Source organism: Myotis myotis, unplaced genomic scaffold (assembly GCF_014108235.1).
Source record: "Myotis myotis isolate mMyoMyo1 unplaced genomic scaffold, mMyoMyo1.p scaffold_m19_p_5, whole genome shotgun sequence".
Taxonomy (NCBI): domain Eukaryota; kingdom Metazoa; phylum Chordata; class Mammalia; order Chiroptera; family Vespertilionidae; genus Myotis; species Myotis myotis.
Genome location: NW_023416357.1, coordinates 59,787,309 through 59,804,151, shown reverse-complemented (window position 1 = coordinate 59,804,151; position 16,843 = coordinate 59,787,309). Strand labels below are relative to the sequence as shown.

At 37.5% G+C, this 16,843-nt stretch overlaps 1 protein-coding gene across 21 annotated transcripts in view; it reads right to left on the bottom strand.

Moving 5' to 3' along the window:
* Positions 1–1,691: 1,691 nt before the first annotated feature.
* The window catches only part of PPIP5K2 (diphosphoinositol pentakisphosphate kinase 2), a 66,253-nt gene continuing 51,101 nt past the window's right edge, over positions 1,692–16,843 (bottom strand). For 8 of the 21 annotated variants that reach the window (XM_036308766.1, XM_036308765.1, XM_036308764.1 and 5 more), the window contains 5 exons: positions 16,224–16,343; positions 15,299–15,361; positions 11,754–11,894; positions 5,660–5,785; positions 1,692–3,407 (listed from right to left, as the gene is read on the bottom strand). In XM_036308766.1, the coding sequence (XP_036164659.1) occupies positions 3,295–3,407; positions 5,660–5,785; positions 11,754–11,894; positions 15,299–15,361; positions 16,224–16,343 (563 nt within the window). In that variant the 3' untranslated portion in view covers positions 1,692–3,294. Of the gene's footprint in view, positions 3,408–5,659; positions 5,786–11,753; positions 11,895–13,496; positions 13,626–15,298; positions 15,362–16,223; positions 16,344–16,843 lie in introns of those variants that run through there. The other 13 variants (XM_036308774.1, XM_036308778.1, XM_036308777.1 and 10 more) reach the window with 4 other exon arrangements.

Here is a 16,843-nt window from a genome sequence, read left to right as displayed (position 1 = left end):
GGAAAAGAAAAAATAAAGCCATCACAGAAATCAATTAGAAGGCAAAGAGGAGATAAAGTGGAATGATTTTTCATCTCAATTAAGCAGGGATTCAAAATATAGCATTTAAATTGCTAAGCACAAATAAAGGTATAAGCATATTTATAGGCACAAAGTTAAATATAAGAATAACCAAAGAAATAATTCAATCAAATAAAACTACAATAGAGGAAAGGCAAAAGAAAGCATTAAGTATACTAATTGGACATTGCTCAATTAGTAAGGAGTCAACAGCATCTAAAAAATTAAAATGTAATTGAAAATTATAGTTAAGAAAACCACTAGTGGAAGAGGTAACTGTAGCAAACATAGGTAAAATATGTATGGTATACATTGTTGATTATTCATGTTATCCATCTCTCCCACCCTTTCTATCTGAACCCTAACTTGGGGCATATATCCATTCTTTCTTCACACAATCTTGTGCTTTACGGCAGTGGTTCTTAACTGGGTGTGATTCTGCCCCCTAGGAGACATAATGTAATGTCTGGGACACTTCTGATTCTCAGTTTAGGGTGATGCTACTGACACATAAACCATCAAATTTCAACCCACACTACAGGTTTTGCAGCTGAGATGTAGAATGAGACTGGCTCCAGACCAAAATCCTATGAGTGATCTTTCAGGCCTTACCACAGGCAGTTACAAAGGTGTTGGCCTGGCAGGCTTCATAGAATATGAAGCTGTTCTACCCAGTCTTCCAAGACAGTTGTAGTCAAGCAGTCAGGCCCCCCTGAGCCAGCATGTGTTCCTAGCCCAGGCAACTCCAAAGGCCTCTTGATCAGGGGACCATGACTGAGACACATTTTAGCTGTCTTCACTGAGATTCCACTCAAACTCAGTTTTTTCCACTCCTAACCCATCCCTCTCCTCCTGCCCCTAGTCTCCTGGGTTCATAAAATGGCAGGAACCTTTTGTTCAGTGCTCGCCAGCAGTGAGACAGTTTCCTAGTCTCCTGGGTTCATAAAATGGCAGGAACCTTTTGTTCAGTGCTCGCCAGCAGTGAGACAGTTTCCTCCACCTGCACCACATGCCATTTGACTGACCTTGCCTAGTGCCATTCCATGACAGAAAATGGCACGAGGAGCCAGCACTACATTTCTTTTTGGCCTCTTGCTGAGATTATCACAGTAAGTGAATAAAGACTTGCTGTTTTCACTCTGGCTCACTGTCTTAACTGATGACCTCAATCCTTGCAGCTTGGCACAGGGATACTGCTCAACATTCACAACGTGCAGGACGTCCTCCCACAATGAAGAATGACCTGGTTCCAAATACCAAGAGTGCTGAAGCTTTGGGGGAACATGACCCAGTACCATCTCCACAACCAACATTCTCCTGGAGAATGTTACTCATTCAGAAGTAGACAGACAGCCACACAGATTGGCCCTATCACACTGAAGTGAAAGTAGCATAGAATTTCATTCATACGTGGAATTTAATGAATAAATTGGACTAATAAGCAAAACAGAAACAGACTCATAGACAGACAGCAAACAGCTCTGGTGCGGGGTGTGGGTGGGGGTTATTGTTGAACAAAAAAGAAAAAAAAAAGAGAAAGAACTCATGGGCAGGACAACAGTGTGGTGATTACAGGGGGAGGAGGGTGGGTGGATGTAGAAACAAATAATAATTTGCCATTTAAGTCACTCTCTGATTCTGGAAATAAAATATTTTAATTCACTTAAAAAATAAAAGTAGGCTCCTAACTCCCACTATGAGCACATTAACCACATTTTCACATACAAAAAGCTTAGATACATTCTACTGTTTACAAGGCATGTCTCTGTATAATACATTTACATTCATGTGAAGTATATGAACTTACATAATTGTATATATTTGTGATTTCACATCAGGTACCTTTTAAAACACGTAATATGATTATTTTCTAAAAGTCAGTTCATATATGATGATTTAAGGTTAGTAGAGTCTCTTTTGAAGAACTCTAATAGTTGTATTCATATGAGAATTCAATAATTTTTTAACTATAAATTTCAAGCTAATGCTTTAGCAGTTTAAGTTACCTGACTGACAATGCATGGAATTCTTATCAGGTTGTATTGTTTGGTTTTCAGTTTAAGTCATTATAAGTGGCATATAATTAATTCGTTGTGCAAAGGAAAAAAAGCACCAAGGATAATATTTTTTTCACATCATAGATGAAATCACAACACATCTTAATTTCCCTTTAAAATCTAATCACTTGAAAAAAAGCATTTATTTCAAATCCTCAATCTTTAAGCTTTCTTAGTGAAATCAATTGATACACTAGAGATAAGGATGGAGTAAAAGTAGGTGCTATGTATAATCTGTACTAACTATAGAATTCAGATAGTCTTCTCACATAGATGATTTCTATTTCTGAACTGAGTTCCTTAGATCTAAAAAGAACTGAAAATAAATGTTACATTTATAAACTTGTCACCTATATCTCTTAAAAAATAACTCTAAGGATGACTTTCTTGCCAATTTGTGGAACAAAATTTTCCTGATGAACAAAAGCACCTTATGGTAAGAAAATATATAAAGAAAATATTTTCTACAAATTAATATACAAATTTATGCACATAAAGGTGTAGATATCCCAGCTGTATCTGTAATATTTTAAACAACACACAATAAAAAAATTTCAAAGCACATATTGAAAAAAATAACCCATATCCTATAACTCCAGTTATTAAATATTGCAGCATATATGTAATTGTAACAACTGGGGGGAAAAGTTTGTAATCTAAATGGTCAATATCTCTTTGGAAATGTACTTTTTTAAAGCCTCAAATATGTAATCCTGCCCATCAAATTTCAACCCAAGCTACAGGTTTTAGAGCCGAGATGCAATCCATGATACTGAAAGTGAGTACAGAGGCCACTTCACAGATTCTTCATTAAACAGCATTACTGGAGCCACACTGGTACAGGCCAGCTGGGCGTTCATGTTCCTTTTCTTCCCACAGGCATACAGTAAACATCATATTCAGAACGACAGATCTCTATCACCTTAAGTTTTGCTATTCATAAAATGCTAATAAACATGGTTTTAAACATTTCCAGATCATGGAAAAGGTTTCTTACCTGAAACTATACAGAGAATTCTCTAGATTTAACATATTTTTAAATGAATACAGAGATGTATAAGAAGAAACATAAATTACTTGCTTTGACAGTTTTTAGCCAAGGCTTATCACGTTTTTTTTCCTAATGAACAGGTGATTTTTGTAAGTATAAGGATTTCTAGCTCCAGTTAAGAAGATTTTATTTCTTCTTCCCAGTGGTTTTTTTGTGTTCATGCACTTCTGTTTTGCTACTTATAATCTTTTTTCGGGTTGAGGTATTAGGAACAACTGCACTAGAAGGTCCGCTGGTAGCTAAACAAAAAAAGAAAAAAACTATTGCTTAGATTTTCACAAGCAATCAAAGTTTAAATAAGATTGATAAGTGACAAAATAATATACTTTATGTTGTAATTATAATGTAAATGAAACATTGCAAACACTTAATAGAGCATTTTTAACTTTTTAGAATTCAACACTAATACAGAAAAGTAATGTCAATGGGCTGCATTCACCAAACACATTCTTCTTTTTACTCTACATTCTTCCTGGGAAACTAATTTATTCCATCATTTTTAACTGCCGTCTATTGTGCTTACAACACTCAAATTCATAATTCTGGCCCAGGCCTTTCCCCTTACCTTAAGATCTATATATCCTACTAGAAATTTCTATATAGATATCTAACAGGAAACATAAACTTAACATATTTAAAACTGAATTCATCATTTTCCCTATAAACATCTACTTTCTCCTATATCTCCTATCTCGTCCCTATTTAAAAAGCTAAAAGGCTAGAAAACTAGAAAATTTATTGGCTTAGGACTCATCCTTCTACATGCAAACCAACATCATACTCTAATGAGTTATCAAAAAGCAATTCTAAGCTGAGTTGCATTTCTATATAAATGGGTAAGCTCATGTCAGACCAATCTTCCTGCATGTAACAAGTATTAACTCTGAATAAAGTATGAAAACAACTACCTGAAGACACTGAAGAGTGAACAAAGGCAGGCACATACTGGAAAAAATTCAACACTTGAAAGAAGTGAACATCGTGAGATGGTTATCTCCCCCAAACCCACCCCTAACTCCCAACCCCCTTTTTAAAAGCTTTTGGCCCAAGGACAGGATCCAGTGTGCACCATGTAAAATGGCTAACACTCCAATATAAAACTCTGGCATACTAGCATAAAGAACCAGAAGACGAGTATTGGGAAACTACAGCTGCTGGAAAGTCAGAGAGCCTTGAATTCTTTGTATGAACCGATTAAATCTATGGCATGAGAAGAGCAAGCTCCAGGAATCCCAGCGAAGGCCTAAAAAAGTGAGTGACAGTGGAGCTGTCAGCCACTTCCAGGGGTAGAGTTCTGCAACTTGAGGTCAAAGTTAACTCTTCGCTTTAGAAAAACCAAAACCCACTACTCTCTGGAGGAACATAACAGAAATAATAGAGCCCCAAATTTCTATAATATATCATTCATAATGTCTAAGATATAATCCAAGATTATTCAATGTATAAAAAAAACAGGAAAACCTCCTCCTCCTTGACAATGGGTAAATTCACAGAGACTAATTCTGAGGTCAGCACATTAACAGACAAGAATTTGAAAGCAACTATTTTAACTATGTTTAAGAACAAAGGAAAATATGCTTACAGTGAAAAAAATATAGAAAATCTCTGAAGAAAAACTATAAAGAACAAAAAAAATGTCTAAAATTAAAGAATATCTGAAATCAAAAATTAGTAGATGGGTTTGACAGTAGAATGAAAATAACAGGTAAAAGTGAACAATAACAAGGGTTATTAACTGCCCCCCCCACCTCCTCCTAAAACACCCTTTCATATAAAATGATGCCTAAGCTTAACAGAAAAACCAAAGGAAGACAGTCCATAAATTAGTTTGGAAAAATGTATGCATATAGAATATATTATTTATTTATTTATTTATTTTTATATTTTATTGATTCTTTGTAGAGAGGAAGGGAGAGGGATAGAGAGCTAGAAACATCGATGAGAGAGAAACATTGATCAGCTGCCTCCTGTACACCCACTACTGGGGACGTGCCTGCAACCCAGGAACATGCCCTTGACCGGAATCGAACCTGAGACCTTTCAGTCCACAGGCTGATGCTCTAACCACTGAGCAAAATCGTCAGGGCTAGAATATATTTTATTAACATCTGTTAATGGGGGAAGGAGAAGACAACAGAGAAAAAATACATGTATATCAAAAGGCTACAGTAAGATTTAAAATATATATATATATATTTTAATTTATTTTTAGAAAGAAAGGAAGGGAGATGGAGAGAAACATTGATGTGAGAGCAAAACATTGATCAGCTGCCTCCAGCATGGCCCCTACCAGGGACGTGCCCTGGAACTGAACCAGCATCCTTTTGGTGCATAGGACAATGCCCAATCAACTGAGCCACACCGACCAGAGCTATAGTACGATTTTTAACTGTTAGGATCAATTAACTTCTTAGAGTGTAATGATCCCACTTAAAATTAAAAAGCTAGCTAGTTGCTATACAGAATTTATAAATTCACACATACGCCTAACCTGGTTTGCTGCTTGCTTTAGAACTCTTTAAGGTAGTTGGTGGTGTTGGGAGGATCTTTGCAGGTGTATATGTATTTAAAGATATTTTTCTTCTCATTACTGGACTTAAACGTGAAGCTGTGGAGGCTGAAAAAAACAAATAAACAAAAAATAGTGGTAATTCAATAATTTTCTGTCAATTCTAACTTTACATTTTAGAACATTTCTTATGACATGTTTCACAGATATACACACACACACACACACACACACAAATAATAGGGGAAAACCGACAAGACACGATTTTGAGTAAATTCAGCAAATCCATCTTTCCTGTAGGACCTTCTCTCATACACTTGGTCAAAAACATGTTCTGTTTATATTGTAAACAATAAGCATTTGACAATTTTATCCTGCCCTAATAGAAACTCAGATTCTTAAGGGATGACAGCTGATAGAATAGTTTTATTGGCTGGTAACAGAAGACAAAGAGTCCCAAGCTGTTTTCCTCTCAAAAACATCAAGTAGAGATCCAGAAATAAATAAACACAGTAGATTCATCTATAAACATCTTTAAACTACTATCCTATTTAAGAATAAACTAACTAGATTACAAGTAATTAAATAAACCATATTGTCTTCCTATGTTACCCAGCTAAGATGTATCTTCATGCAAGGGAATTGTACAGATTTTTTTTTTTTCTAATCAAGGTGGGAAGATTGAGAGGTATGAAAAGGAAAAGTAGAGGTAATTCTTAAGTATGGAGTCCTCTGGGGAAGAACAAGTGGAGTTGGGGAGCTAGCTATTGGTATGAGCTGGTGAGTTTGTAAACAAAGGGAGGTGAAGAAATACATTAAAAAAAAAAAAAAAAAAGACTCGCTTCTAACTATGTATGGTGGTGGGTACTGGAAATATCAGGGGAACATTGTAAAGTATATGATTGTCTAACCACTACCTTGTACACCTAAAACTAATACAAGATAATATTAAATGTAAACTGAAATTGAACAACAAAAATTTGCCTTTTTTAAAATTTTGGGGGAGTTACTTGATAGCAATAAACAGTGTGTCTCTGAAAAAATCAGTAGTATCTGGGCCAATTATGGCTAATGTGCCTTAGGTGGCTGATACACTGAAGGAATATAAAAATCCACTGGCAGAAAGCTCAAAGTAGTCACTAATGAAATAACATACAAGTGACTGACCAAAAAGTCCCTAAAACACCCTATAAAGCACCACCACCACACTGTTGCTTAGCTCTTTTCTGCTTGCATTAAAAATAAAAATTTTATATATATATATATATATATATATATATATATATATATATATGTAAAATTTTTTTTTTTTTTTTCCCCCAGAGAGGAAGGGAGAGGGAGAGATAGAAACATCAATCTGCTGCCTCCTACATGCCCCTGTTGGAGATTGAGCCCACAACCCAGGCATGTACTGACTGGGAATCAAACCATGACCTCCCGGTTCACAGGTTGACACTCAACCACTGAGCCATGCTGGATGGACTCTGCTTGCATTTTTTATCCTATTGTGTTAATTTCCAGCTCTAACTTATCCAGTTGGTATTCCCACACCTTTTCCCTCAATCTGATACTGTCAGTGCCCCATTATAAACCAGCTAGTTACCACAAAAGTAATTTTGTCCTAGGTGAGGAAAAAAAGTTTTGTAATGACAGAAGATTAATGTTTTTTTCCTTGTAACACCACAAAATCAATATACTAGTAGTTCTATATTATGATGCTACTTCCTTGACAAATTAGAGAATTAAGTATCCTATCTAATGAAAGAGAAACATGGTAATTGGCGTACGACCGCTACCCTTCCCATTGGCTAATCAGGGCAATATGCAAATTAACTGCCAGCCAAGATGGCGGCTGGCAGCCAGGCAGCTTGAAACTAACATGAGGCTTGCTTGCTTCACTGATGGAGGACTCCAACGTTCCCCGCCTGCCGCTGCAGGCCTCTGAGCTGCAACTCTAAGCAACTATGTAACAAATATAGAAGCTAAATAAAACCCCAGAAACCTGTTTTAGTCCACCGGGCTTCAGCCAGCAGGATCGCAACATTGTAAGCAAAGGTCAGAATCCGCCGGGCTTCAGCCAGCAGGATCGCAACATTGTAAGCAAAGGCCAGAAACCTACTTTCAGCAGCAGAGGCCTAAGAACTGGAACCAAGCCTCAAAGCTAAAGCTGGCCCAGAATAAAAAAAGAAAAGAAAAAAAGGAGCAGCTGGGAGATTCAGTCACCCCCAGCCTGAAAACAGCTCTCAGCCCCTCACCCAGACTGGCCAGGCACCCCAGTGGGGACCCCCACCCTGAAGGGTGTGTGACCAGCTGCAAACAGCCATCATCCCCTCACCCAGGCTGGCCAGGCACCCCAGTGGGGCCCCCCACCCTGATCCAGGACACCTTTCAGGGCAAACCAGCTGGCACCCACCCGTGCACCAGGCCTCTACCCTATATAGTAAAAGGGTAATATGCCTCCCAGCACCGGGATCAGCGGAGCCGAGAGGCCTCCCGGCACCGGGATCAGTGTGACAGGGGGCAGCGCCCAAACCCCCTGATCGCCCTGCGGCTGTGTGTGTGACAGGGGGTGGGGCCACAACCTCCTTATCGGCCCTGCTCTGTTCGTGACAGGGGAAGGCGCCCCAACTCCGATCAGCCTTGCTCTGTGCCTGATATGGGGGAGCTCCCCAACCCCCTGATTGCCCTGCGGCTCTGTGTGTGACAGGGTGTGGCGCCCCAACCCCCTGATCGGCTCTGCTCTGTGTATGACAGGGTGCGGCGCCCCAAGCCCCGTCCCCCCATGGGCCCTGCTCTGTGTGTGATGGGTAGAGCCATAACCTCCCCATCGGCCCTGCCCTGAGTGTGAGAGTGGCGGCGCCCAAATCCCTGATCAGCCCTGCTCTGTGGGTGATAGAGGGCGGCGCCCCAACCCCCTGATGGGCCTTGCTCTGTGCGTGACAGGGTACAGAGCCCCAACCCCCCTGATGGGCCCTGCTCTGTGAGTGACAGGGGGCAGTGCCCCAACCCCCTGATTGGCCCTGCTCTGTGCGTGACAGGGGGTGGCGACGTAACCTCCCCATCGACCCTGCTCTGTGCATGACAGGGGGCGGCGCCCCAACTCCCCAATCGGCCCTGCTCTGAGCCCGACCAGGGGCTGCACCTAGGGATTGGGCCTGCCCTCTGCCACCCGGGAGCAGGCCTAAGCCAGCAGGTCGTTATCTCCCGAGGGGTCCCAGACTGCGAGAGGGCACAGGCCGGGCTGAGGGACCCCCTCCCCCCGAGTACACCAATTTTTGTGCATTGGGCCTCTAGTAAATAATATAAATACAGGGTGGGGCAAAATACAGGTTTACAGTTGTGAGTACATGAAACATGTAGCTTATTATATATTACTAGAGGCCTAGTGCACAAATTCCTGCACAGGTGGAGTCCGGCCTGCTTGCCTCAATGGGGGCCGATCAGGCTGGGCCAGCAGGATGGAGGGGCTGTGGGCGGTTGGCTGGCTGGCCCCACCACCAATCAGAGTGGGGTGGGGGGGGGTGGTAGGGGGTGGGGCCAGCCAGGGGGCACCCCCGATTGGGCCAGTTGGCTGGCCGCAGTGCACATCATGTTGTTCTGGTCACTTGGCTTTTATATATATAGATTATTTATTAATTATTGTACTTTTTCTATACAAACAACTATAAACCAATTTTTGCCCCACCCTGTATATTGTGATTACTAAATATTAATTCTGCAATTACCCTAAAAAATACAGGATTCAGATACTTCTATCCTAATTGGCATCCTATTTTAATATTCAAAAATAATAAGGAAACCCATACATTTTAGAGGACCTGGGTTGTAGTCTTGCTTGATCACTAATTGGTTGATTTTTTTAGCAGTGTCTTTCTAAGTGTTTTCCTTTAAACAGCAACCTTTTCTCAAATGAAATGTTAAATAAAATGGATCAAAGCAAACACTCTAGTTGAAGCAGCCCTGAAAGACACATTAAGAACCCATCTTTCTCTGGAGCTTCCAAAAGCTCTTGGGAATATAGTTGAAGACCAATGAACTAGAGTAATTCTAAAGTTCACCCAATTCTATGACTGCATTAACAATATTTACTTTCTTACCTAGTTCCTTTAGTAAGTAATGGCATGAAAATTTAAGAGAGCCACATGAATTGGACTACAACTTGTATCCATGATACAAAGGAGAGCTTATTAGAACTGGAAAAGGAATTTATTATTCTTCATTTATTTACCTTAGTATACACTCTGATGAACTAAATTCATTAACCACAGATATAAAGCCATCATAAACAATAGCACCACACAATAAACCTTCAAAAATGACCTTTTTGTACATATTTCACCAAAATTTTTTCCAAAACAAACCCGTTATTACTGCTGCTATTATCTTTGCATTCCTTGAAAACCTTCTAAATTCTAATTAGCATCGACACCTACTCTAAGTTCTTACATTTCATATGTAAAATTTGAAATTAAAGCCTACTTCCCAAAACCAAGAGTGTAGAGGGCCGCCTGGGAGGCACCTAGGCATTTTCTTATAATTATTGTCAGCTGAACTCAGAGCATAGGCAGAGCCACGCCCTGGGAACATGCTTCCCCAATAAGGCTGGACATGTTAATCAGGCAGGGGCGGAACTAGATATGTAAATCTAGGCCTTTAAAATAAACCTGCTGTGTGGCTCAGCCCGCTTTTTGCCGCCTCTCCATCAGAGAGGATGGCGCCCACCTGGCCCCAGCTTAAAATCTATTTCTGCGTCTTGGTCTTTCTTTAATTTCTTAATCCCCAGCTCCTCCACTCAGCAAATGGACTGTTTCCTTTTCCATGCGGGACATGGAAAAGAGAGAAGCAGCACCCCACACTGGAGTGAAATACTTTAGATCATACTATGATTCCTCTCTGTTTCAATAATGACTGAAAGTTGACCTCTACTACCAGAAGTAGAGGAAAAGGGAAAGGCCACTCTACTGCAGAAATGCAGGGCACCATTTGGATGGAATACCCAGGGAACAGAACTCTCTCAAGTAGCACATGTGGTGGCCCAGGAAAGGAAGGAGAGCAACAGCAAGATATAAAAGTGGCTTTCATTCCAAGACCTCCGGTTTCATTCTTCCAAGAAACATATTTACAGCATTCTCCTTACAAAAAGGAAAATGGTGCACACTGAAAGTTTGTAGCTTTTCTAAGATATTACTAGAACTAGCAGGTTCTTAACTCTAAGCAGAGCACTGTCTCCCAAAACTAATGCATCTGACACTGGAAATGCCAATGTGCTGAAGGATCTCATTAAGCTGAGAATGACAACAGCAGCTGACTCCTCACACCTAAAATGGTAACCCTGAACATTTCCTAAAAATGAAATCCCTTAGATTAGTACTGCAAGATGTTTAAATGTATTACCAAAATATGTTTTCTCAAAAAATAAGTTTTGGAAAGTCTGGGTACACAGGTTTCCTTACAGAAGAACCTTAGCTATTGTAACTATACCTCCAAGAGGGGTTGTAACTCCCAAGAGGTATAGTTATAATAGCTAAGGTTCTTCTGTAAGGAAACCTGTATTATAGGAGATAACACACAGTTTCCAAAACTCAATTAGCCATAAATCCCTTTTTATCACACACACAAACTAACTTCTTCAGAATATTTTCTGAATAACATAATTTGAAAAAATGTTATAGTCATTTCCTTCGTAGTCAAAAGTTCTTTCTGGATCAATATGAGTAATTACCATGGGCATGTGTGCACGTATGGGTTAATGTAGATGGAATATTTTACAATTTTTTAAAAGTTCATTATAAAATGACATACAATAGGAATGTGAAAAAAAGGCCCTGACTCTATATTATGTTGTTGACTTCTATTGCTGGTCCTTAGATTTTTTTTTCCTTTTTGTACAAAAGTTTTGAGAGGAGTCAAAAAAAGTGGTACATTACATATTATGACAAAGAATTCCAAATAATGCTCCCTTACACCCCTTTCTCTCCAAAATTCTATTCCCTACCACTACTTGTTTGTTTTATAATTCTTTTTATATTCAGATAACTATATCCCCCAAATCAAATAACAATAATAATTTTCATACAGATCTCAGGGGCCGTCTGTGGAACTTCACTTGATGGAGAAGCAATGGAGGCGAGAAATTCATCCACCTGCTTTAGAGACAGGGCATTGTGAAGAGTTTCTAGAGGACAAATAGATGGCACCATGGAATACAACTCAAAGCCTGGAAAACAAAAGCAAAAACAAAAGTTGGATATTGAAAAAAAATCAGTCATTAAAAAGGAAGCAGAGCATTGTTTAGAACTGGAGTTTAGGTCTTTGTATCACATGCAAACACACGGATCTCGGAAGTCATGACACCAGATGCTATGCAACACAGGCCTGGAACAAGATGTGACACAGATTTCATTTTAAAGTAATCACAGAGTACAGCATGCACACAATTTCATTCTATATTTTCGTAAAATCTAAAAATAATAAAGAAAAATACCTGAGGAAAAAGACAAAAAAATACAACTTTTCAGTATTTTACATTTTAACAGCAGTTCTATTTGAGAGGTGCATAATGATGCCATGATGTGTCCCTGATGCCAGGATGCTAAAGGTAACGTTTTTTTGAAAAACAATATGTAATTACTTGCCAAGAGTGATTTTATAGACTTTTCTAGTCTTACCAAGGCCAACAATACTCTCTAATGTGAACCCAAAAGAACAATAATTTATGCTGAGATTAAAATTCCAGAACATATTTCACCTACCTTTAATAAATTACATATTATTACACAATAAATTACATAAATTACACAATAGTTCTATTATTGGAAATTGCTAGCTGGGTAAAGTTAGGTCAAATAAAAAGCAATACAAAATATACATGTTTGCATTCAACAATGGAACAGAAATACAAAAATTTCATAAAACAAACCATGCAGATATGTGTTAATACCATCAGTGAAACAAAAGTGTTTAAATATAGAGTTTTCTTTTAAAACAAATAGGATCTAGGTTATTTGCCTTTTATAAAAATGTCTTGTCTACATATTCAACTGAATGGCTTTTAAAATTGTTTTCCTATGCAAACAAAATAACAAGTCATTTTGCATCTACTCTTTCAAAAACACATATTAATTTTCTTCCAAAGAAAATATTTTTAATACTTAAAGTTTTACATAAAGTCTAATATTGTCAATTAAAAAGTAAAAATTAAACTCAAATGGGCTGTAAAACTGTGCTTCTATAATAGGCATTTGCTCATTTTAACAATGGCGTAGTTATTTAATTTTGGGAGAAAATATTGACCTAAGAACTGCTTAATTCTTATTTGGAATAGGAAAAATTTGGTTAAAAAGAATTTAATCTTCCTATGAATATAACCAAAGGATTTACAAAACTGGAATGTCTGATTTTCAGGTGCAAACCAAAGCATGACAGTACATACACTTTTTTTAAAAACCAACAACTATAATACCATAAGAGCAGCTAAAGCACCTAAATTAAACACTAAAGAAATTAGGTTTGCACAAGTATTACTTTTTTTTTTTTGGTACAAGATTCATGCAAATAAGCACTAACCCTTTCTTTGCAATTAACAACGTGGTTTTTATCCTTTCCTTAGAATGTTTATAAGTCTTCTGTAACAACTATTTTCCTGCATTTGCCTATTAGATTTTATAACAGGCAAATGACAATATAACCAAGTTCTCCTGGACTGCATTTCCCCCCATTTATCTCCAGTAAACATTTCCTTTAATGCACAATGAAAGGGTTAGCGCAGCAATTTAAAAAGCCACCCTACTGTCATGTTTAAAAAGCTATGAAAACATACCACTGAAGCCTAGAAATTCCACAGAAGAAACGAACCAGCACCTACAGAGGTTTGGGTGTTCAGCACAGAGGCCCAGATAATAAGGTAAAGTACTGTCAGAAGATAACTTGTTTCACCATGTTCCTTGAACTAAAGATGAAGGCAGGGGTAAGTCCATGATATGTGTTAAGACGGAAATAACATGAAAGTTAGGAAAAATAAAAAGTGAAAGAGTCAAATGACAATTCATAGGACAGGTCAGACAACACAATATAAAAAAGGAAAAAAAGGCCCAAAAGAAATATTTCTTGAGTTGAACGAAATGCATTTTATATGCATTAAGTCTCACAATGTGTGGAATATCCATATTCTTTAAAAGCCTAAACCCAAGAAATACAAAATTATTATACTTTCCGTTAAATCTAAAAACAGTACTCTTTTTTTTATAGCTTCAATAAACACAGATTTCTCCTTGCAATATAAAACTTGCAATACTGGCTATAAGCACAAGCATTCTGCACAAAAACTATATTTAGTCTTAAACCTGCAAGGTCTCTTAGAATTTTGTGACTTCTCTTTTCCTTGTGATTTCGGTTCTCATGCCAGTTCTTTAGAAGCTGATGTTGTATCAAATAAGGATCTTTTTCTTCAAAAAGTAGCATTTAGATAGCTACAATGGAGGGAAAACACATTAAGCTTTAAGGCTACATTTTTACTTGTTGAGGATGAGATCTTATTCCACATTCAAGAAGCATCAGTGCATTTTTATTTACGTGTACTATTAAAGGATCTAGAAGGGAAGAATGATTATAAACTTGTGTTCAATCCTTTAGTTTCATACAAGTTTTTGAAAGATCTGACTTGAATTTTTGAAATACTTAGTAGTAGTTAAAAAGAAAAAAATGTTCCAGGAATAAAAATACCTTTATTCTGGATAACCCTAAAAACCTGTATGTTTTCTTTTAAATTCTTACTCTTGAATTATTTAAAAATGATCAGTAAACACTCCCTCTTGCCTCATACGAACAAGCTCTATGTAAAAAAGCTGTGGCAGTGCAACAATGCAGTGGGTAAATAATGGCCAGAAAACACTTTCCTGTTCAGCCTCAAAAACTCAATTTAATTATACTGGTTTTCCAGATGTTTACCTTAGTCTTCTTCCTATTAGTGGTTCTCCAAATTTTAACAAAAAGCTGTGGTACCAAAAGAAATCGATTGCTTGACAACAGCAAACATATAAGTGAATGCTGGATGAAATTTCCAGAGTGCTCCAGACCAAGTTGGGTTTTGCTTCAGAGAAAGAGCCAGGGATAAATGATGCCACACAGTGAAATCCGCATCCTCTGGTTCCCAAGAACATCTCAAAAAGATACATCTCATTTGGCTATTTGATGAGTGTAGCTCTGTATTTGTTAAATAGCTCAGTAAAACAACCATGTGATCAAAAAAGAAATTAGGAACAAAACCAAATTAAAATTATTATGAATTAAGAAAATAAAGAACACTAATTAAAAAAATTTGTGTAGACTGATCACCTCAGAAATTAGAAGGAATTTTCAGGTGCTGATTTAGTATTAAAACTCATCATCATTGTGTTCATATAAAAGTCTGATGAATAGTGTTAAATTGTTGTGTAAATTAAGAGCTGAAAAGAGGAGCCAGACAGTATCAGTACTTTAGATGAATTATAAGCTGGAATTATATGCCAATTGAAATTAAGGATGGAGAAATGAATGATACTGTATACCCCAAATATTGAAATAAAATAAAAATAAAAAAGGATGAAGCAGGGGAGTATCTTTTAAAATAAAAGCAAAACGTACCATTGGTTGGGTGTCGAGCAAATGAGATAGAAAACCTTTTAACAGCAGAACCGCGTGTGGCGTCTGAGAAAGAGAAAAACAGGTACCTGAAATTCGTAACAGCTACCATAAGAAGGACACTTAAAAAAAAGGGGAAAAACAAATATAAAAGGAGGTTAGTAACAGGTGACATGCAGAAAGGACAATGAGAGAAGGTAATAAGCCAGAAACTAGTTAAAAGAAGTAAAATGGCTTGATGAAAGAGGCAAAGTATTTAATGAAATATACAAAAGAAAGGAAAGCAGAATGTGCTGGAAACTCTGATAAATCCATGCTTTACCGACTAAAGTAAATTTGTGGATACATAAGAAAAAGTTTTCAATAAAGCTAATCCTGAAAAGGCTAATTAACACTCCTATTAACAAAAGGGACAAGCTTCCATGAGCCTCATGTGATTGAAAAAACAACAACATTCTAATTACTAAAACTTAACTTATATTAGTGAGAGGATCTCCTTCAACTAGGGATTCTAAAATATTCTCATCCTATGTTTATTTTTATAAGTATTGCCAATATATTTTTCTATTTATAAGATAAATAAGCAAAAATAAGGATTGACTATGAAAAATGTTTAAAAGATCACAGATTTATTCTTTATAATGTGGCTTATCAACTATCTAAAAGAATAATATACATGATGCAGTTCTAAAGTTCACATTTCAACAAACTACTCATAGAGTAAGTACTATAAGTCTAACGACAATTCACTGTTTGATGAAACATGGATCCAAGCTGTGGATAACAGAGAGCATTGATAGTCTTTTAGGCAAAGGATGCTAGGATTCCACTTGCTTCAGTCAATGGCTTTAGGCTTGCCTTTGTGAAATACTGTCTCCTCATGGGTGTGTGCGTGGGTGTAGGTATGAGTGTGCATGTGTGCACATACCATCTATGCAGCCAGAAGAGGTCAGCTTTTTACGATGAGTACGAGCATAATCCTGTAGGTTAGGTGCGCTTGAAGAACCCCCGAGCACCGAGGTGCTAAACAGGCCCGCACAGTGAGACCCTGATGGGAGTTAGAGAAAATACATACAACAACGGGTGTTCTTCCATTCACATTGGGAATTCATGCAGCATGCAATAACATGGCTCTTACCATACGTTTTGGCAGTGCCTTGAATAGCTCACACTTTGCTTGTAATGTCAACTTTAATAGAATCAACTACCACTATTCATCATATGTACAAATGAGGTTATTTAACACTGGACAAAATGTTGTCTTTGAAGAAAATAATATGTCCATACACTAATTAGATATATAGATACTAAAAGTATTAAAAAATTACTATAAAAATTAATTTAGGATGATAAGGGATTCTGTCAATCAATTTGCATGAGCAGGCCATAGGGGGAAAAAAAGCACTCCAAGCACAAATTAAGCCATATTAAATCAGTATTCCTCAATGTATGTCTTTAAGTAAAGACTCTTTTCTAATTTAAAATTACCAATATTTATGATATAAAACAAATTAAAATTTACTTATTTGTGAGAAGACCAGGTAAAAA